The following is a 23652-nucleotide window of genomic DNA, read 5'->3' on the forward strand; positions in this document are numbered from 1 at the left end:
TACCTTTGCTTCCTGGTTAGTTCTCTCCTACGTATCTTCTCATTGTTATTATGCTCTTGCCCTAACCTTTTATTTCTTCCTGTCTCTCTTTATCATTCTCAACCATTAATCGCCCCCCCTCCTATCTAACCACGCTCACATGCACTCTACCTACCTGCTCTGAACTCTCCCCCAGGAGTACCCCCTTTCCCTCTCATTTTCCTCTTCTTCCCCTATATGCTCTCCTCCTCCTTATTCCTCCTCGTTGCTTCTTATATCAAATCCACATGTACCTTAAACTAAATGTATTGATCCTATTACCTTTAAACTATTGTCTCTTTCCTCTCAGTCCCTGTCATTCAATTCACCTTACGGTCTAATCTTGATCCATAGACTTATGCACCATAACTCCACCTGCAACGGTCTCTGGACCAACTAAATTCTATGACAAGTTGATCCTTTCGTGTCTCTCACAAATCTCACTCATACTCTCCTAGTCTTTCGCCATTTCATCGGACTATGTATGCGCCATCACTGCCTGTATCGTTCCTATGTTTAGTATTATTGTTGTAGTGTTTTTTTCACTCCATGCATTTCCACACACCTCCCTGTTCATCCTCCTCTCTGCTTAACAAAGTCTTCCCCACTCTTCACCCACGGTGAAACACCACTGCCTACTCGAACTATGAATTTAACATCACTCTAACCCTCCTGCATACCTCCTCTCGACCCTTACTCCAACCCACTGCCCCCACCTATCTTACTAGCTCCGAGCACCAGCCTGGGCACCTACCTCTGCCTCTCTCTGCTCTTTATTGGCAACCTTCCAAATCTTAATCTCCCCCGTCCAAACCTACCTTGCCCCTAAATCTCTCATTTCCCCCTCCAACCCTGCCAATCCGTGTCTCTACTACCCCCCCTGATTTGCTGCCGTGACTCCCAAAACAAACCCCTCCCTCCTTCCCACTCCCGCGACCCCTGCGCTCTTACCTTAAACCTCCTTCTTCTAAACTTCTCCCCCCCCTCTCTTTGCCCGCTCCCTTATTCTCCTCTGGCCAAACCTCACCACCATGTCCCTCCTCAATACCACCCACACACCACACCCCCCTCATGCCCCAACCGACAACTACTCCGCCCTCACCAAACATGGACCCAACTCTTGGACCATTCCGTATCCTCCCAACTTTTCGAAAAATGCCAAAAAGAATCTTAAACATAAATTTCTAATCCGACATCCTGAAACCTTAATTGAAGAAAACTACCACAGCCCCACGTCCCCCATTAAAACCAACTATATTTTCTATACCAAACGCCCCTCCAAATGGAAGAGCATCTTTTTACACAACCTCCCAGTATCTAGCGCAATTAAAATCCCCTACGGCTACAAACTTGCCACTTCTACTACCTCGTTTTTCCCTGGTGAAATAACCATTTCCATCTACAAAACTGGAAACATCCTGATTCAAGCCTCAGAACAGCACCTCACAATTTTTGAACTCCTCTTCAGCACTCTTTCTAACTAGCTGTCATCTACCTACTCCTCCCCCCAACACCCTCTCAGTCCCAAAACCCCTCCGAGCACCCCACAGCTGCCACAACCCCTAACACTCTCCCTAACGACTGTCCCACTACAACAACTCCTACCCTGGCACCTTCACTGGAACTCTCCCCTGCCGCAATCCTATCCCCTCGCCCCACCCCAGCTCCCTCCCCCACCCACTCCCAAATCTCCTCCGCCTCCCAGAGACAAACTCCACTCCCCCATGACACTCCTTCCCGTAATGACACATCCCTCTCCTTAACTCATAGTCTACCCACCTCTCTGGAACCATCCACCCCCTACTCCCCTAATACACTTCTCCAATTTCCCATGTCCCCTAATGACCGTCCACCTCCAACACCCTATCACCTCCCTAGTACCCCTCCTCCCCTTCTAAACCATCCCATAGCGACCGTAACCCCTCATGTCCTTGCCCCTTCCTCCACAAACAACACTTCTCTCTCACCCTCACTTGAACTCCCCCCACCGCAATCCGATCCCCTCTCCACACACCAGCTCCCTCCCCCACCCACTCCCAACTCTCCTCCGCCTCCCAGAGACAAACTCCACACCCCCATGACACTCCAACCCGCAATGACACATCCCTCTCCTTAGCTCCTATTCTACCCACCTCTCTGGAACCATCCCCCCTACTCCTCTAACACACTCCTCGAAATTCCCATGTCCCCAAATGACCGTCCACCGCCAACACCCTATCACCTCCCTAGTACCCCTCCTCCCCTTCTAAACCGTCCCTTAACGACCATTACCCCTCACCTCTCCCCTTTTCCCCCTCACTCCTGTCCAGGCCATCGCACATCACACCCATCCCTCCCTCCCATTAACGGGCCACACCACCCTCCCTTGGCCTCCCCCACTCCGCATTCAAACACAGATCTACCCACATTATCCCCCCCGACGAACCGCTCACCCCAAGCTGTCACACTTCTCTCCCTAGCCACTCCGTCCCTAACTCCTCCTCCATTCCAACCACTTCCACTTCCCTCCTATCCAACCTCTGCCAGACTTGGACTACAATCTCTCTACCCTAGCTACTTAACTTACCCTACTCAGAAAAGATTTCAATCTGTTCCAATCCTACAAACCCATAGCCCGCCCCTCTTGGCCCTCTCCCATATGCTAGCCTTCGTAAACACTCCTATCCCAAACATTGGTTAACAACGCCTCTCCTCACCCGCTCTCACAGACCCCTTCGAACCTCGAATACCTACCCCGCCCCTGATCTCTCTGTCCTCTGCAACGCCTACCTTAACAATCCCCCACCTAAAGATCTTTCCCCCTCTAACTCCAATATCCCAGTTATCCTGAGGACCAGCAGAATCCCTGAGACTCCTAGCTCCCCCAGACCCCCCCTCAACTCACCAGCATTCATTTACTCCCCGCCCCTATCACCAACCCCAAGCCCCTTACCTGCATGCTCGTGAACTGCCGCTCGGCTGTCCGGCATGCAACCGAAATCTCAGAAACCATTCTTAACGAAGGTACCGACATCGCCTTCCTCACTGAAACCTGGCTCAAAGACCACTCTACACCCATCATCGACCTTCTGGCCCTCCTTGGCTACTCTATTATTAGAAGAGACAGACCTGAAAAAATAGGGGGTGGTCTAGCAATCATTTTTAAAGAAGAACTACAACTCTTACCAATTAATAATTCTGACTACACAACCTTCGAATACTTAGGAGCCAAACTTAAAATGAAAAGCTCCCCCCCCCCCCCCCCCCAATAGGACTACATAACATCTACCACCCTCCTGGTGAACCCCTTCCATTTGCAGAAGAACTATCTGACCTTCTAACTAAATCTCTACCTTCCAGCTCCAAAAACCTCTTCCTAGGAGATCTTAACCTCCACTGGAATGAACCTGATGACCCAACAATCAACCTTCTCAATAACCTCCTTGAGATTAGCAACCTCAAGCAACTTTGCCACTCCCCTACCCACGCCCAACGAGCTATTCTTGACTCCATCATCTCCAACACTGATCTTACATCCTTATCCAACATCATCCCTATCGACTGGTCTGACCACCATCTCATTCTGTTCACAATCTCCCCCCCCGCCCCCCTCCTCAAATGCAAATGAACTCACGGGGCACTTTAACAAAACAGTCTGAGGTTTTAGACCAACTTGCCCCTCTAAAAACTAAAACATTAAAAAATGCCCCCTCTAAATCATGGTTCACCCTAGACCTTAATATAGAAAGACACTGACTAAGCCTGGCGGAAAGAACATGGAGAAAATACCCTTCCCCATCCCATCTTGCTCTCCTCAGAATTGCGAGATCCTCTTACAAAAAACACATCTTTTCCGAAAAAGCGTCATTCTTTCGTCTACAACTCTCTCGTGCCAAAAACAGACCTAGAGAACTGTTCAACATTATTAGAAATCAAACCTCACCTGCACCCCTTAACTCGGTGGCCTCCACTAACAAACGTGAAGAAATTGCCAACTTTTTCAGTGAAAAAAATCGCAAAAATTGACTGTGCTTTCCTCTATACTCAACCCTCGCTCACCCCTCAACTTCCCCTGGATACCACACCTCATCCAACCCTCCCCTGGAACACACCCCTGACTACCTCACTCCCCCTCCCACCACATACCCCTCCCCCTCCCACCACATACCCCTCCCCACTATCCTACCACTTACAAATAACGCCTCATGGCATAATTTCCACTCCGTCTCTGAACGGGAAGTCTTTTACATCCTAGCCAAACTCAAACCTTCCTCCCACACCAAAGACCCTCTCCCTTCTGCACTTGTCCAAGATCTCAAACACATCATTGTCCCCCACTGGACCAACATCATTAACGCCTCCCTCTCAACAGGGAGTGTTCCCATCTCCCTTCAACTCGGACAAATCACCTTTCATTCCCAAAAATCCCAAGGCTGACCCCAATGACCCTAACAATCTCCGCCCTATCTCCAACCTCCCCCTCCTCTCCAAAGTTCAAAGTGCGCCCTACTCCAACTGGACAAACACATTGACACGTACAACCTTCTAGACCCTCTTCAATCTGGCTTCCGCAAAGGTTGCAGCACTGAAACCGCACTGTTCAACATAGTCTATGATATTCACTTAGCCCTGGACAAGGGCGAGACCTACCTACTCATCCTTTTTTACCTCTCCGTGGCATTTGACACAGTTTACCATCCAACCTTACTCAATACACTCTAAAATTGCTTCGGCCTCAATGGCACTGTCCTTAACTGGTTCACCTTTTTTTTTTTTTTGCAAAAACTATTTTTATTGCATCACACAGTTACAATTACCATTGTGAAGTGTCGTCGTGCCAATGGCCATATCCAGCTTCTAGGAACCAATGCATAATATCATCCAATCCACTACCATCCAGATATTCGTTGACCATCATCACTCTCATATGCATATACACCCTCCCCCATGTCAGTGTGCCATAATACAAGGTACAAGGATAATTCTCCTCTTTTTAAGTTACCGTGTGATAGGGTGCGGGCCACTCCCCCTCCCCATGGTCAGGCTCAGCACAATAAGGAGAAGTGAAGCACTCGCGCCAGCTCGTTTGTTCTACCAAGTACCTCTCTATGACTGCGCCTCTGCAAGTTGCTCCAGTGTTTCATCGTCCTCAACCACATCCGTTCCCCCATCCTTGGCACCTTGTACACCATATACGCTTATTGAAAATGTTCTAATTTTTGTGTAATGGTGTCTCTTGTATATTCTGTTTGTTCTATAAGAAATGTGTTGAAAACAAACAATTCCCCTTGCCTGAACCCCTTAATTTATGTTGTACGTCTTTCTTGCCTAAGTTGGATGCAGGCTTGTGTCCCACTTAAACTGCTCTGTGTTTACTTTCTGTAAATATTACATTGATTGCATATTAAATATCTGTCCGGCTGTACAGATTTCTACACTATAGTACTGATTGGGCCTATATTTATTGGTTATAACTTATTTTCTGTCTGGGGACCATTGTCTTTAGAAACGCTACCTGAGCATGGGGCATCTACAGGCCCTATGACCATCCTTGGAGTCCTGCCTCTCCTGCTGACCTAGCGCTACGCTCCAACATTGTGTTCCCATAATTGCAGAACACCTATTATCGTCTAAACCTGATTATGCTAACATGGCTGCTCCCTGACCTAAGGGGCTTACGCTAGCCCACAGACCCTCTTGGAGTCTCCTCCTAGCTCCCCCAGTCTCACATTGTAATGACACTATATTAACCCGCTCTCCCACACGTAAAGCAGTTTTTATCTATGCTACCTCTATTCATAAAGGTTAGTAGTTCACACCTGCGCCTTCGGATGTATATGATAGACCCAGCCATGGCGTGGTAGGTGGCGTGGAAGGTGACCATCATTGGCCCTCTTTGAATCCAACTCCTTTAAATTACTGCACCTTTTAGTGGCCATATTACTGCTATTATTGATGATATTATTATTGCCACCCGCTGGAAAGTGACGGCCCTCTACTGATCCCGCCCGGCCTTACAAGAAACCCTCCTAGAGTGGAGTACACACTGAACCCTGTTCATCCCGACTTCTCGTTTAAGCCGAACGACCTACTCTTTGTTCACCATGCCATTCCTCGCTCAGTCCAAAATGGACCCCAGACTAGAGAAGTTAGGTACGAACAGCTATATAATTAAATATCCAGCTAACCTCTCCAAAAACGCGATTAAATCCCTGAAACGGACTACTCAAAGCTAACCCTAAAACACTTATCTCTGACTCCTATTTCTTCTATAAACAAGGGGCTATTACTAGCGACCTGATACTTTACACTAAAAGAAGAGCTCAATGGAGAATGGCGCTACACTCTTTACTCAGAATTGCCTCGGCTAAGAAGTTTCCTCACGGTCTTAGACTCCTGGCTGTGACGTCATCCTCATTAAGAGCAAATGCTACCATATCCATCTATAACAATGGGATTATACTAATTCAGGCCACAGATCGCAACCTTGGCATCTTTGATGACAGATTAGTCCTTTTTAAAAAAAAATCGATGGACCAAAGCGACTCCCCTAGTCACTCTAGACACGTCCTTCCCCCTGCCTCAGACTCAGGCCCACTTTCTTCAATCAACACTCACTGGGCCGCCCTGGCTCTATCAAACCTTGGCGCCCCAGACTCACCCACCGTGCCCGGACCGGAACTACCTCATGCCCGTAATGCTGTAGCAATTGTTATCCCTAGCGCCGATCACCTCACCTCCCCAATTCCTCGCTTACTAGATCTTTCCCACATAATTCCATCTCCCCACAACTGACTTGTCCGCTCTCTACCAGGAACTCATCCCCTCCTAACATCCCTTCTAGCGCCCAATCAAATTGCTCAATTCTTCAGAGAGGGATCTCTTCCTCAGTCAATGCCCCCCTCCCCTGAGACCCTTGACCCTGAACTCTCCTCCGACCTCCCTGCTGATCTACCCCTCCTCAAGACCCATAACCCATATACGGACCCTGCTGCTAAGCTCAAGGAAATAAACCAAGAACTTTTAAATATCAAAACTATCATTAAAAATCCCATTAATTCCACTGAGCTGCTGGCCCTTTAGCTCTCTTCCAACAAGACTTCGCAAGAGATCCGGCATATGATCCAATTCCACCATAATCTTCCACCTCCTCCCACTATGTTACTGAGTGACCCCAGGCCGAAACTGCCAGCCCAGTCCTGGGAGTCCACTCCCTACCCTAATGCGCCTTCCAGACCCCCAAGAGCCAAAATTCAGAAACAGACCTTCTCTCCCTCCTCCGTGCCTACATCGCCCCTCTTACACACCATTCCCTCCTAGAACCTCGCTAACTGCTCCTTTAAACGCCTCTGGCTCGGCCGATCCCTAAGCATCACTTATAACCCTCATAGAGCGCCCAGACTCAACCCCAATGCCTTAAACATTAATAACCTCATGCAGATCCCCACTATGCAGCCCCTGATCACGGACGACAAATCACACCTGAAATGCATGTTACTCCACTGTAGATCAGCGATGAAACATGCTACGGAGCTCGCAGATCTCATCCTTGCCCAAGAACTTGACCTACTCGTCCTGACTGAAACTTGGCTCACTGACTCCTCAGGCCCCATCCTTGACATTCTAGTCCCTCCCAGCCACAACATTATCAAACTTGATCGAGCTAAGAAAACTGGAGGGAGCATAGCTTGTATATACCACAACTTGTTCAGCAAAACAGTCCCTTGCAGCTATTCTCTCATCCTGTGAATACCTATGCATTGACATCACTATCACACATAGACCCCTATGCACCCTGCGCATCATTTACCACCCACCAGGAGACAACCTCCCCCTCATTGAACAAACTATGGAGACCATCTCCTCCAACCTGGGATGACATTGTCCCCAGATCTTCCTTGGTGACTTCAATCTCCATTGGAATAATCTGCACGATCAAGCTGTTAACACTCTTAAAAACTTCCTAAACGACCTCTGCCCTGACTCAATTTTGCGACAGTCCCACGCACAACCTAGGCTCGACCCTTGACCTAATCATCTCCAACCCAAACTCCATTCATCTCGAATCTATTCTCCCCTGTGACTGGTCGGACCATCATTTTATCAACTTCCATATCTTTGAAAGCTGGAACTCCAATAGATCACAACCTATAAAACAAAAACATTGGAAAAGATCGCTCCATAATACAAACATCAATGAGCTCATATCTCACTGCAATATCTCCCTACCGCCGCCTACTAACATGACTGATGTGCACGACCTCACTGAGCACTATAATAACGCCATGTCTGCTCTGAATGCAACTGCCCCCTCCAACTAAAAAGAATTCCCACCAAAGACTCCAAACCATGGTTCAATGACAGCCTAAATGCGGACAGACGTAGCCTGAGATTAGCTGAACGAGCCTGGAGATCCTCTCCATCCATGGTTCTTTTAAAAACGCTAACACTAAAAAGAAGTAGATACAACAAACTCATCAGAACGGCAAAAGAAACCTCCTTCAAAGCCCGGAACGGCTTTTTGAGCTGATTAAGTTCCAATCCAATGCCACCTCTATCCAATCTCCACACGTCTCCTGCCCTCAACCTAACTGTGATGCTATTGCAGACTTCTTCCTCAGTAAGACAAGGAAGATCGAATTAGATCATAAGTCTGCGCTAATCAAGCTCGCACCGTCCCCTTACTCCTCTTTACCCACGCCCCCTCCCAAGCTGCCCAGTCTCTCCCCCAAAAACAATGCCTCCTGGAATCAATTCACACCCCTCAATAACACTGCCATCCTCAACATACTCACGATCCTGAAACCCTCTAATCACTTCACTGAAACGGCCATCACACATATAGTGTATGATGCTCTCACGCTTCTGGACCAGAATGAAACCTGCCTACTAATACTACTTGATATCTCATCTGCTTTTGACACTGTCAAACATAACAATCTACTTAACCTCTTGGAATGCAGGATGGGGCTATCAGACACGGTCCTTAAATGGTTGGCCTCCTTTCTCAACAACAAAACGCAAAGAGTCAAATCCAATCAAGCTCTATCCAACGCCACTCTTTGCACTCTGGGTGTCCCCCAAGGATTCTCACTCTCCCCCACGCTCTTTAACCTTTTCATTGAACCATTGACTGTAATCCTCAAAGCATCTAACATTCAATATCACATGTATGCGGATGACACCCCAACTGTACATGAAAATATCCTCCCCCAAAGACATCAAATCTCTCAACGTAACCCTGCACAAAACCCTAAATTGACTAACCTCCAACCACCTCAAACTAAAGTCCCTCAAAACGGAATTCCTCCTCGTCGCACTCACCAAGCAAACCCCCACTGTGGTGAAATATCTACACCGCTCTCAATTGCACACCACTCATAATTGACTTCACAAATTCACTGGGAGTGGTGTTAGATAAGAACCTTAACATACAAGATCACATCAGAGCATCTACCAAGGGAGCGAACTTCCAACTGAGCATCCTAAGAAAACTCAAACCCTACCTTCCCCACGATGAATTCAAATCGGCTAGACTAGATTACGGCAGTGATACTCTATGCGGACGGCCAAAACTCAGTTTAGCACCCCTAGTAGCTTCACTTACTGCAGCAACCAGACTCATCACTGGTTCCAAGAAAACCAACCACATCTCTCCAGACCTGAAATCGCTCAACTGGCTCCCTTTTGAGGCAAGGATCCACTTAAAAAATGTCTTGTATGACCCACAGAGCTCTACACTTAAATACCCAACTCTACCTGAAAAACAAGCTTGAACTCTCCGGCTGCAAACGGCCTTCAAGGAGTACCAACACACTGCTCCTTAAGCCGAAGAAATTTAAAAACCTGAAAACATACAATCGCACATTCTCTGGTATTGCCGCGAGAATCTTGAACTCCTTACCAACGGAAACAAGACTGATTCCCTCAACATTTGCCTTCAAAAGAGAAGTTAAGGCCCTCCTAATGAACAATGCGCTGAACTAGAAGCTTTTCTCCTACTGCCTTAGAACCTGTTTAGCTACTCACTGATATTTGTTACCGCCACTTTGTCATTTTGATCCTGCTGTGTTTTGCTTTTCTTGTTTCTGTTGTCTATTGTTTCTCTTTCTTTTCGCCTACAGCTATCATCCTTTGTCTCCCGCAACCCGTATGTAAACTTTTAAAATAAATAAGCATGGACAGAATGTAGTAGTCGAAGCTCATATTTACAGTAAATTATGAATCTAATTTAGCCCGTCTCCATTTTCTTATTCAGTTGAACCAAGGAGAATATAAGGATAAACTTTAATTTTAAAGCAGTCAGTGCCTTACCCATGGCTCTGCCACCCACGTTATGGGAGTACCTTTTTACTCTATTTACAATGCCCAGAATGCATTGACTAATAACTGCTAGATGGTGTATCCAGTTAAGGTTCCAGTTGCGTTACAGATTTTGTTAGGAACGGGGAGATTAAGGATTATGAGTGTCCCAGCTGAGACGTGAACTGGGTTCCCCATCTTCGAGGTCCACTGCTCTAGCCATTAAGCCGCATCCTCTCCATCAATGTACCGGAGTGGTTGGTCTGCCAGATATTATTTCATGTTTTTTGAGACATTATCAAGTCAGGGGATTCTGAAGGAATAAAGTGGCGAGGTACAAACTTGACTTCTTCCTTAACTAGAAACATTTTGAGAATTTGGAGAAGATTGGGATCACCAGGGTTGCTTATATGTTTCATGACGAGGCCCTGATTACGGAGTCACTAAAAGGCCTCCGTAACTAACTGAGACTAGAGTTGAACTAAAATAGAATGACACTTTGAGCTGCCCTCAAGAATTGCCATCACTGAAGCCAGTGTTTAGGATTTTGATCCGAGATTGGGAGCACTGAAGGCATTGGTGCTTTCTTGAAAGACAGGAGAATTTAAAGATCATGCAGTCGTAGTGTTGGAGAGAAGGTTAGTGACACCATGCTCCTACAATTTAATAATGGGGTCCAGTAAAGAGTGTTCCTGGGTGGAGACATTTATTTGGAGCTTGGTGAACACAATACATTGGGAAGCGGTGTCTGATCTGGGGTTGCCTGCATTTTAGAGGTTGTAGGATCCTGGTATTCCTGGATATAAGCCAAATAATTCAAATGATGAGGCCAAAATTACAGTGTGTACAGGCAGAGCTTTTGAAATTGTACATTACAACATCTCTTTAGTACTATGACAGAATAAGGATTTTGAAGGGGTCACAGGCCGTGTGTTGGCACAAGCTCAAGGAGCACAATGCTTTCTAGAGACCTTAAAGGGGGAGCTTAGTGAGTCGACCATTGGGCAATCCACAACTTGAATATTGTGTACCTAATGTTTAATCTGTATGAATGTAAAGATGTCAACTCGTAACGCGGTGGGCAACAGATAGCAGAGTGCTCAACACACACTTTGTCTCTGTGGTTTTTCCCTCATCTCATTTCTTTCACCTACCTTCTTTTTGATGCACCTGCTGTGCTTGTTAGGAGTGTGAAAGATGTGTGTTAGGAGTATACTCTACCAGCACATGTAGAGAAGTGGTTGAATCTTGGATCATTTGGGAGTCTATTTTATTTTTTTATGCCCTGTTTACTTTTTGATTCTAAAACTTAATAAACAGATTGACACCATAATATTGATGCAAGACCTGCCATATAGAGTTTTAAAGACATTTAGGAAACAAATTATTAAGTGTACCTTTAAGGAATTTTTCCCTGCAACAATATGTATGACAGATGCGATTGCTATACAAAAATATATTTTTTTTTTTGATACTCAAATTTTATTGTTTTCTACCACATGAAACAAATCAGCAAATGCACGATGGCTATTAAATCAATGACCTTAATGTAAACAACGCATCTAAATACAGGTAAGTATGGAATCAACTCAATTAATACCCTCCACAGTACCCAACCACTTCCCCCACAACCTTCGGTATTTTTTTGCCGCACCCTTTTGCCATGAAAAGGACTTTCTCCTGGGTCGCGCACCAGTCCACCCCTCTGCGCCACTTCCAAGGTCAGGCGGGTCAGGACTTTTCCAGGCCGCCGCTATGTCTCGCTTGGCCACGACCATAGCTGTATTAAAAAATAATTTTTCATTACTGGACCCATCCAGCCTATCCGTGATCCCCAATAAGGAGTGACGCGGATCGTGAGGAACCCTCCATCCCAGTACCTCCATAAGCTCCTCCTCAATAGCACCCCAAAATTGCTCCAGGCGGGGACAAGACCAAACCACATGGAAGAAGTCAGCCGGGACGCGGTTGCATCTCGCGCATGACGCATCCGGGCGCAGGCCCGCTCAATGAAGGCGCAGGGGAGTGAGGTACGCAGCTTGCAAGTAGTAGAGCTTAAGTTCGGCTGAGGCGGTGACTGTCCTGGGGGCCATTAGGGCGTCACGCCATTCCACCTCGTCAAGAGGGCCCACCCATTGGTCTCAACTTGTCTAAGGAGGTGGGGGTGTTGTTAACGAAGGAGCGATGTATGCGGGAGATACCCCCCTTGCCTAAGTCTCCCATCCGTGTCTGTGACTCGGTGGGGCTATAATCGGGGAGCCTCGTGTCGTCCACGATATGCGTTTGCAGGGCATGCCGCATCTGCAGGTACTTCTAGAATTGGGACGAGTGCAAGGAGTAGTGGGTTTGGAGCTCTTGGAAGGAAATTATAAGGCCTTTAGCCCACATGTCCCCTAGTTGTGAGATGCCAATGAGGTCCCATGATTTAAAACCCTGCAGCCCACTAACCTCCCAGAGCCAGGTCCCATGCCAGAGGGGTGTACATTGGGTCAGCTTGCGCGTCCAGACGGTTTGACGCAACGAGGCCTGCCAGGCCAATAACAAGGAGCGTGTCACATAAGGCAGTCTGGATGGAATGCCCCCCGTACATCATAGCCTGGATTTTAGGTATTCCCAGCTCACTCAGCTCAAGCCTATAAGCCGGATCAGACCAGCCCCTATTGAACCAGTCATGGACCACCAGGAGACGTGCAGCCAGGAAATAGAGATATAAATGTGTCATCCCCATACTCCCGTCGAAGGAGGAAATCCCGCATGTAGACAGAGCGAAGCGCGCCCTCCCTCCGCTCCAAAGAAACTTAGTAGTTAGACCGTCCAGTTCTCGGAACCAAGTCCTGGGAAAGCAAAAGGGAGCATTTTGAAGGACATAAAGAAATCTGGGGAGGATCATCATTTTAAACAGGGCAACCCTCCCCAGGGGGTTCAGGGGTAATGTCTTCCATTTATGGAGATCCTCCTTGACCTTCTTAACCAATGGGGTTACATTGAGGGACCAGCCCAATTCGGGAAGAAGGGTAATCCATATCCCCAAATATTTAAAGGATTGTCGCCGGAGCGGTATGGTGGATTGCCAATCGTAGCAGTCCCTAGAGAGATGCAGGGGGACCAAAACTGATTTTCCAGGGTTCAGTTGCAGACCTGAGGCCTGTTCGAAAGAATGCATGATCTGGAGACAATATGGCCCCGAGGAGGCTGGTTTGGCCAGGAAGACCAGGACTTCATCCGCATACAGCGCAATCTTGTCCGCTTCGGTATTCGGCCAATCCCAGCCCTGAATACAATCCTCGGACCGCATTAGGGAAGCTAAGGGCTCCATCGCCAGGGCGAATAGCAAGGAGGAGAGGGGACAGCCCTGCCTAGTGCCCCTAAATATTTGTATTATTATTATTTATTTGATAATATACATCACTTATAAGAAAGTAGGTCCCGTAATTTGTAATTCAGATACATTTATGTGTATATCTTTAGGATTCACATCAAACATAGCTTCCTGATGAAGGCTCCAAGCCGAAACGTGCGGAGGACACGATCAACTCAGCCATGATGACATTGATTGTATTTTCTGATTAAAACAGACATCTCATATCCACTTTTGAAAACCTATCCTTAGCACTTTGTTTATAAAAATTCCATATTAGATGATAACGTAAATCATGTACAATTCTAGCTCTCATTGATATATATGCAGTAAACAGACGAGTACTGTTTTATATTTCAATCCAGCATATGTTATATAAATTTTGCACTTGTAGACATTATCAGATCTATAGTGCATGAATGTGGAATGAAAGTGTGAATTGGAATAGGTTAACATAGGATCATACTAATGGAAAGAAATTAGATGTACTGTATTTAAATCTTGTATGTGAACAACGAAATTTAGCATTAAATCCTGAAAAAATGAAAAAAGGAAAAAAAAAGTATATTATCAAATAAATAATAAAAATATTTTTGTATAGCAATCGCATCTGTCATACATATTGTTGCAGGGAAAAATTCCTTTAAGGTCCATTTAATAATTTGTTTCCTAAATGTCTTTCACTCAATTGTTACTTTCTCCCTGATTTAGGCTATGTATTCTCATTTTCAGGGGTACCCCTTTTTTGTTCAAAATATAGAGTTTTAAAGGCAGAGAAAGTACAATGCAGCTTTCTTCAAGGGGGTGCAGACGTGAACCTCAAACTTTTTCATTTAAAAAAAAAAAAGTTTTGTTTATATTTAACATTTCAATATATGATGCACGATTTATCATTTACCCTTGCTGTTGAGGACCTCTCATTGGTATATGAACAACTGTATCCATTTTCAGTCGATGAGGGTGGTTTTTTCATGATATAGATGTAGGATTCAGAATTAAGACTGAGGACCGTTGGGACCAATCTCCGAGAGGAATGGAGAATGTAGGACTAAGAGTACAATATTGCGAACATATGGCTATTGCTTTTTATTTTTTCTGGACATTTAATATGAAGGCTGCTATATCCTAAGATCATGTACCATCTTCTATCATTATTCAAACTCTTATGGCGAACTATGTTTAGTTGTAGCCTCTTCTTTACATGGCGAGGGTCCAGTTTGATTTGAAATGTTGGCCATGCTTTGTTTTTTACAGGACCGAAAGGCTGGCTCGGGATATCATGAAGGACATGGGAGGTCATCATATTGTGGCTCTGTGTGTACTCAAGGGTGGCTACAAGTTCTTTGCTGACCTGCTGGATTACATCAAAGCACTAAACAGGAACAGTGATCGATCTATTCCCATGACTGTAGACTTTATTAGATTGAAGAGTTACTGTGTAAGTATGATCATGCCTGCCCTGTTCATGCCTCTTTAATATTTAGCAGCTTCCCAGCAGTTATAGCAATCTAAGATGTTTAAAGAATTATGTAAGATTTGCTATTTATGATGCAGATCACCCCTAAAATGAATTGCTTGTTTCAAAGCTTTGCTGAGTACTTAAGCTAAAGTGCTTTCTAGTTAGGTAGGCCTATTACGTGGCAGCATAGTGCATCAAGAACTAGCAAGCATTGTACTGCAAGCTCTGCGTCCATGCTTGGATAATGGCACAGATGTAGATTGAGGAATAAATAGTCACAAACTGTTTAAACCTGCTATGGGAGGAGCATAAAAAATGTCAGAACAAACTTTGCTCTGTTGATAATTAATACGAGTATTATGTCAGTAATAATCTGCCATGTTTGTCCCCGATGTCGAAAAGTGAAATATCTTCCTGCGTATAATCTTCTTGTTACCCAGCCCAGTTAATTTTGCCATGTTTGTCCAAAACGTTATTTTTACAATTCACTCTTGTCAATCTGTCAATTGTTGTCATTTGGTGTAATAATTGTATTGATGTAATGCAATATTTAGCTCTAGTTTTTCAGTTTGTAAACAGCAGTGTTGCTTTATGTTGTGTAGTTTTGTGTGTCACACCTAATCACCTGTGAGGGTATCCAGGTGCTGGAGCATGGCGTGTAATCATGGGACTGAGTTAAAGGGTGTCCAGCCTGCAGAAATTAGTTGAAGAGTCAGATCTCCATCGTCTTGTAGCCCTGATGTGTTGGGTCTAGGTCTTGGGTGCAATGAAGCATAATGTTGTTGTGGATGCGGGGGGTGTGTGTGTGCGCACGCAAGTGTGGCTGAGCGCAGGTGTCTGGTGGGTTGGTGAAATTGTTGGCGGTTGGTTAGGAATGTGGGTCCAGGGTTGTGCATTGCTTTGTATGTGTGTTCGAATAGTTTTAATTAGGTGTGTTTGTGGATTGGGAGCCAGTGGAGCTCTCGGGTGTGGTGAGATGTGGGTGCTTCATAGGAGGTCAAGGTTAAGTATCCCTGTGGCGTTCTGGATAGTCTGGAGGCAGTGTAGGGGATGGTTGAAGGTCCCAACATTGAGTGCATTGCCGTAGTCTAATCTGCTAGTGATGAGGGCTTGCATTACGGTGTGTCTGGTGTTCAGTAGTAGCCATTTGACGATCTTGTGGAGCATGCAAAGAAAATGAAGTAGCAGGAGCCTTACCAACTTTGTTATAATTTTTTTGTAATCTTTACTCACAGGAGGACATTTCCCCTTATTTGCCATCCCCATTTTTAATGTAACCCCTAATTCCTTATATTATCTTATATAATTTATTTTGATATTTTATATACAGGGAAATCTTCCCCCATGCTCAATTTATTTCTATATCTCGGCATATATTGTTGTTGGTCTGATAGTGGTGTTTTGTTCTCAGGATATTTTTCTTACCACCAACGCTGTTAATTTGTTGTTTCCACATATCGCCCCATCCTAATCCTAACATTAACCTCTATTCCTTTACATCATATTGCATCGCCCTTTTTTATTTGGTGGTACCCCCATAGCCCTCTTGTTCCATCTTTCTCCCACACAGTTCCTTACACTGTTACTTAAACCTTCCATTATTGTTACTCATCCCTAAGCCTAACGTAACCCTAACCCATCCTCAATGCTAACATAACCATCCCTTACCCAAAATCTAACTCTTACCCAAATCCTAATACTAACCTTTACTTCAATTCAAACCATAACCCCTTCCATTATATCTTCGCTAATACCGTCCAGTATTCTAACCCAATTAATACAACCCATTCCCTTGCCCCATCCTCATTTTCTTTTACCCCAGCACTGACCTTTAGTCTAAATCTCACAGGAGACTTTTGACTACCTTTAACCCCTGAATATAACCAAAACGTTACCTTTAATTCCATGACCCTATCCTCAACACTTACATTTCCTTTGAATATTTTCTATTTTTTGTATATTCTACTATTTTTGGTAACCAATTTTTTAGGTTTCTGCTTTTTGATCTCTCCTGTTTTGTTCAATTTATTTCTCCTATTTGTTCTGCAAAATCATGTATTGAGGACACACAGTAAATTAGCAATTTAGAAGAATACAGTGCACACGTCACATATTTCTAACTTAACCCTCATATTGTTTCAGACTAAGAACCGGTATTATGGGCTCAGTTAACTTTGGAATGAGGTAGCACAGAACTTATCAAGAAAACATTATGGGTGTGCCTACCACCAGTCCCCTCCATCATTTCATGCACTACACAGCTTTCATTCCCCACTGTTAGTTTGCGTAGTTGCACTAGCTTTATCTTCGTTGAAGCCAGTCTAATTACAGTCTGTGGCCAAGAATCGAAGTAAATCTACCTAGAGTTTACCTCTATCATTTTACCAGCTTATGTGTTGGCACTGTCAATCTGATATGTGATCCGTAGAGATACATTATTGCCTTTCAACTTCAGCCCTGTTCCACTCCAGTGTGTGTCTGTCTGAAACGGCCAACACCTGTGCTGACACTTTCACTCCCAGTTCCAGCTTCCGGAGAGACCGATGAATCATCCTGCATGAGAGCTGGTACTGTCCAGCTGTCCCTGTTGTAGCAGACTGTCCCAGCATTGTGTGCCACCTCAACTCCATGATTCTGCCGTCCCGCCATCATTTCCCCCCTGACGGATAGCAACAAACCTTTTCAGTCGGCCAAGCCAGATATTGCTATCCTTTTCACAAAACCCAGATCTCATCCCTGTGCAATTTAGATTTATGTGGGCAACCTTTTACTTAGACAAGCTATATACTCTAAAGTACGCCCTTTAGGTACTTTTGGTGTCGGGGAAACAATATCCTTTGTTTGGTCACATGTTTGCCACTCGACGATAGAGCGATGAAGGAAGATGTGCAGCATAATTGCACCCTTGTGAGTTACAGTGCTCAGGTCATCTAGTCTAAGTGATGAGACGTATTTGCGCTTTTTCTTTTGTTGATTATGAATCTGAAGTTAGAGCTAATAGATCAGTGGTCTAAATAATTAAAATTCCAATCAAATGGTTGTAGTACTGAAAATCGCCACCAACATTGTGGTTCAAGAATATAGGGGGCAGAATATTGAGGGACAAAATATCGGAAGATAAGTGCATATAAGGAAGTATAAATTCTTTATTCCTAACTCCATATACATATATGTTGAATATCGCGTAGCTACGTATATGTGAACTTGGGTACAGAAAATCCGGACTTACTTACCGGTCTATTTTTTGTTGTTGATATTTTGTCCTCTATATTCTGTTGCACCAATATTGTTTCAGAGTGCATACCTGAACAAATTAGTAGTTCAACAAAAAATGAAGGCCTCATTTACAAGAAACTGACTCATCGCTGTGTTAAAGCAGTGATGCGCCATTTTACTTTAACCTGCAGCAGAAACCCTTGCACCACCATAGATGTGCCATATTTACACAACGGCACACCATGATGTAGGGTTTTTTGGTGCATTGCTGGAGTTGGTGGGAAAACAAACGGAACTCCAGCAATGCATCGCAATACAGAGGCAAGATATCAGTTTTCACTGGTGCATCGCCTTTTGAATGGGGACCAGTCACCATGCGCTCAAACATGTTGCTCCTGGTTGTGAGGCATACAAGTGGGCATAGTCCCACTTGTATGTGCGACATCAACCCGTAATGTCACGAATTGTGAGATTGCGTGCACATTCCTTCTGTAGCGCACTTACATTGTGACTTGATAGCGTATTACTGTTAAGTCACTGCCGCTGGTGTGGTCCCTTGGGTACACCAATGCATCATCCCTACGCCTGGGTTTATCAGGCCTAGGGATTGTGACGCATTGGCAGCGCAGTTGCCCGAAACAAGAAAAAAAGAAAGTTGTTAATACCACTGCCGCAGTTTTACTGTAGGTATTTGACAGAAAGCCTACCTTTCATTAAACAAAAATCTAACTTTGGGCATCCTATTCCAACGCAAGTGAAAAACCTCCAGAACCCTTAAAAAAGTGACACATCTGTATCCATGTAAATATGGAGCAAATGGAGAAAAAATGAAGCAATGGCGGTGCAAGTGGCTTATAAATAAGCCCCTTAGTCTAACTGAAATATGCAGATGTTAAAAAAGCATTTGCAATGCAATTGGTCTCACATTTACGCAAGACCTATTACATTGCAAATGGTAGGCATCACAAGGGAGGGAGGGCGGGCTGGATTGGAGAAGGCATGGACAACGGGAGGGAGGAAGGGCCGGGGAGAAGACACAGTCAACGGGAGGGCGGGCGCTAGAATGCACGGACAACGGGAGGGCGTGTGTGGGATAGAAGGCGCGGACAACAGGGGGGCGAGAAGGCATGGACAATGGGAGGGTTCAAGGGCAGGGGAGAAGGCACAGACAACGGGAGGGCGGGAGCGAGAAGCACGGACAACTTGGGAGAAGGCGCGTACAATGGGAGGGTGGGCGGGGGGAGATGGTGTGGATAACTCTGGGAGAAGGTGCGGACAACAGGAGGGTGGATTTGCCGAGAAGGCATGTACAACGGGAAGGAGGGAGGAGTAAGGAAAGCACCAAAGCACGTCGTGCCTGTAGTAGGAGAACCTCATTAAAGAAAATAGTGCTCAAACACTTACCATGTAACAACTGAAGTAAAGGGGCCAGTCGCCATGGGAGGTGACAAATGAAGAGGAGGCGGTACTAAGAAGAGACTAACCAGCCTATCCACTAATCAGAAGCCAGCATTTAGGACAGACAATGACACAAGCCAGTGGCAAATATGGGCAGAGCTTCTATTCACCTACTCCTCTACAATAAGTCTCGCAGAACAGCGCATGCGTGCTGGCTCTAGGCTCGACCCAAAAACAGTAACAGTAAACGAGTTGCAGATGTAGAAATTGAGATCATTCCTACTTAAAATGATTGTTAGATTAACACTGGTGTGATGGAGGAAAGGTACTGTAAAATAGTATTAAGATTAGACTGTTCTGCAGCAGACCTTTCCATTATACTTGGAGGTGTTAAATCGACTTGGGCTGTTTAACTCCTCGGAAAATATGGCAACACGGCACAACAAGGACGACATGGAGGGTCGTCTGCTGACATAGTTAATGAAGGAAGAAGCTTCTCATAATCCAGTAATAACACGAAGGGACCTAGGAGGTAATTTTGTGTATTCTCAGGTGGAAATAAGGAGCACATTATCACAAAACTGTAGAACATTATATACCTTCAGTCCTAGCGAATCCCAACCCAAACGCGAGTAATGTATCCATTGGATAATTTGACATAACTGTCACCAACACAGGCTGAAGAATTAGAATCTCCAATTACAGTGGAGGAACATACATTTGCTATATCAAAAACCTGGCAAGATCTCAGGAGGTCTTGACTTGCTGACAGAGTTATAGTCTGCGTTCCAAATATCCTTGCTCCTCAGCTCTTAGAATTGTATAGGCTGCTAAGGACTTTCACTGGCTTCCTCCGACCACAAAGGAAGTGTATAATGGTGGTGCTATTATAACTTTGTAAGGACCCCCTTGGAGGAAGAGAATTTTGCACAATTTAGCCGTACAAAGCAGAAGAGCAGCTACGAAATTTGTAGTAAAACAGGCTTGTGGGCAAATTGCAGTGTACTGTGCAAGGGCATATAGGCTGGTAATAAGCATCTACTTTAAGTACACATCAGGAGCACATGGTTAATACATATAAAAAATATTCACAGGCATTTATCACACCTCAGAGCATCCCGCCTAGGTGTCTCCAAGATGTGTTAATGCTCTTCAGACTTGTATTTATGGTTCATTAATGCAAAGCCTTTGTTATTCGGGTGAGCGCTCTAAGTAAATGTTGTTAGCACCGACTGCACTACTGACTGGTTCCAGTATAAAATGTGTACAACCCTTTTCAAAGTTTAGCAATATGAGGCTGTTCTATATAATGCTCCCAGAATGCACTATGATATTTGCAGAAGCTTGAGAGCCAAATGGATGTTTCTTTGCTTTCAAAATAAAATGTTCACCAAAAAATGCAAGTAGGATAAAAAAACGTTTAGCTAAAGTACTGTAAACGTTTAGGTGCCATTTCTTTGCAGCATCATTTAGTAAAATGTTAGTGTATGCTAGTATTCCAAAGCATATTCATAATGGAAAATAAGTGTAACCAGTTTCAATAAGATTATAGGAAACATAAAAATAAAAGAGCATTGGCAAATCCATAGGTCTGAAATTAGTGGTCAGCTTTTTAGGTCTCGCCTGATCCAGCGCTTGCGCTGATCTGGCCGAGACATTTTGTAAACAGGCTTTTTCAAAGTGCTGCCGTGGCCTAAAGCTACAGTGCACGTGAACGTGCACGCGCGCCCTCCGTTGCATGCGATCGTAATCGCGATTGCGATCACTTTCACTTTCGCGGCCGCGTTGCCAAAGCTTGTTCTCTCCTTATCTTTCATCCTCACTCTCTCCTGCCAACCTTCTCTCCACACTTTAATCCTGTCCGTTTCTTCTCCCCTCAGTATTCCCCTACCTCTCTCCACCCTCTAGCTTCTCATTGCTTCGCCTTTATTTTCTCCTTTAATTATCTACCTCCTTCACTCCAAACCCGCTGTACTCCTGCTTTGCATTCTTGTTCCATTTTAAAACGTGGCATGTCACCCCACCGCCCACACTGCTCTGCAGCTGTCATTTCATCACTATTGTTTCACGTAGGTGCCATTGTGCACACAAAAGAAATGAAACTTGAAGCACGTTCCAATTTAGTAGGCAAAGTATACACAAAAAGCGGGTAATCCGACAGGAATGCGGCTGGCCTGATGCTCAGTTTCGGGTGATGGTGCTGTTATGATCGGGGCTCGTCTCACGCAAAGCTTTCTGCTCCCAAGGCCTGGACAGAGCGGATGACATACTGTCGCGAGGCTTAGAGTCGTATCGCGCGGTCTCGTGCACACACAGCACTGTTGTGGGTCCAGTTACATCAGTGGAAACTGCGAGTCTCTATTTTTTATGTTTGCACATTTGCAGAGAGGTGGTGTTTAGTTGGAGAACGAGCTGTTCTTTCTTAGAACAGGCAGAATTATCACCTTCTTGGAATGCTGAGATTATATCGGCCAATCGGAAGGCTTTGGGGGTGGCACTTAACTTCCAGTTTTCTAATTTCTAAACCTTCAGCTGAAAGCGTGGAACAAGGACACACCATAGAAAGAAGCCATTTGTTTCTTCATACGAGCGGCGAGTAGTGTAATAGCCTTACATGGATACCATTATTATGAGGTGGGCAATTACCACACCACATGGGGAACAACACTAGTGTAAAGTAGAAATTGCCTATGACCACAACCTTTCGGCTAAAATTCTCCCTGGTGTTATAGTTCAACGTACAGATCGTTGACATGACTTTTTTTGTGTGTTAATTCTCTACATAAATGTCTTTATAGGTGTTTTTACATGACGGCAGTGGTTTGACCATAGCTGCATTCATTCCTACTCAGTTCTGGATTACCAGATAGGCAAAGTAGGCACTGGCCTATGGGCCCCACTCCTTTTAGGGGACCGCAACAAAAGATCAATATAATATTGATGTGATCTTGAAAGAAAATTACAATCAATCTTTCTTGAGCTTGAGGGGTGGGGGCAAAATTTCGACTGTCTAGGGGGCTCCACAGGGTTTAATCTGGCACTTTTCCTACTGGTCTATGAGGTGAAACAGGCTAGAAAACATTTTTCCAGCTAAGTAACCACTGTTTGCTCTCTTGTGCTCATGTAAGAAGCACCTCATATTTCTGTGTCAAATTCAAGCTAGTGAAAGCTGCTACAATACGATTCACTCAGCACCTTCCACGTGTAGCAGACCAGCTATAGGCACCCTACTGCGCTTGGAGCACTTGTCAGATGTCACAGCTAGTCAAACGCTTTGTACCCGTGTCAGGCATAGGAGAAGGGCAGAGGATACCTGTAGGGGGTTCTACCCTCTCCAGACCTACAGCATTCACACCAATGGAAAGCCATTACAACCATAAAAGCTGTCGCCAACACAAGATTGAGCCCAGGCAATAGTTGAATTGAGTGAGGGGCGACATTTCAGTGTGTAGGGGGCTCCCATGTGTTGGAAAGATGCATCTGGGTTTAAGATGCTGCTAGGTCAGAGAGTGGGTTAATGAACCATCTGTAGTGAACCATCCGTGACACAATGAAATACATAAGTGCACCATTTGTTTCACGCTATGCAAACACATTCAGCTGAAAGGGTGCCACGGCAACACTGATAACTATCTTAATTAGGAGGCTAACTTTCAGTTTATTGTAGGAATGCTGTTTCCTTTCACAGCAGATTCCTTTTTTTTTATCCTTTCTTTTTTTCTAAAACAACGTCTAATTCAATGCCTTTGCTAGCTTTCGTTTTACATTTTGCTTACACAAACATTTACATGTAAAAATGCAAGTGCAGAATGCTTTACTCACTATTTTGCTCGCATAGTAAACATGAACTCACCATAACAAGCATTTGCAATGCAATAGGTCTCGCAGTTGTTAAGAGTTTGAGCTATTGGCACTGTAAATG

At 44.9% G+C, this 23652-nt stretch overlaps 1 protein-coding gene across 2 annotated transcripts in view; it reads left to right on the forward strand.

The window, feature by feature from the left end:
• HPRT1 (hypoxanthine phosphoribosyltransferase 1) overlaps nt 1-23652 on the forward strand; it is a 796282-nt gene that overhangs the window by 151893 nt on the left and 620737 nt on the right. For both annotated transcript variants that reach the window (XM_085607912.1, XM_085607911.1), the window contains exon 3: nt 14912-15095. In XM_085607912.1, the coding sequence (XP_085464038.1) occupies nt 14912-15095 (184 nt within the window). The remainder of the gene's footprint in view (nt 1-14911; nt 15096-23652) is intronic.

This window comes from Triturus cristatus, chromosome 5_2, assembly GCF_964204655.1.
Source record: "Triturus cristatus chromosome 5_2, aTriCri1.1, whole genome shotgun sequence".
In the NCBI taxonomy this organism is placed as follows: domain Eukaryota; kingdom Metazoa; phylum Chordata; class Amphibia; order Caudata; family Salamandridae; genus Triturus; species Triturus cristatus.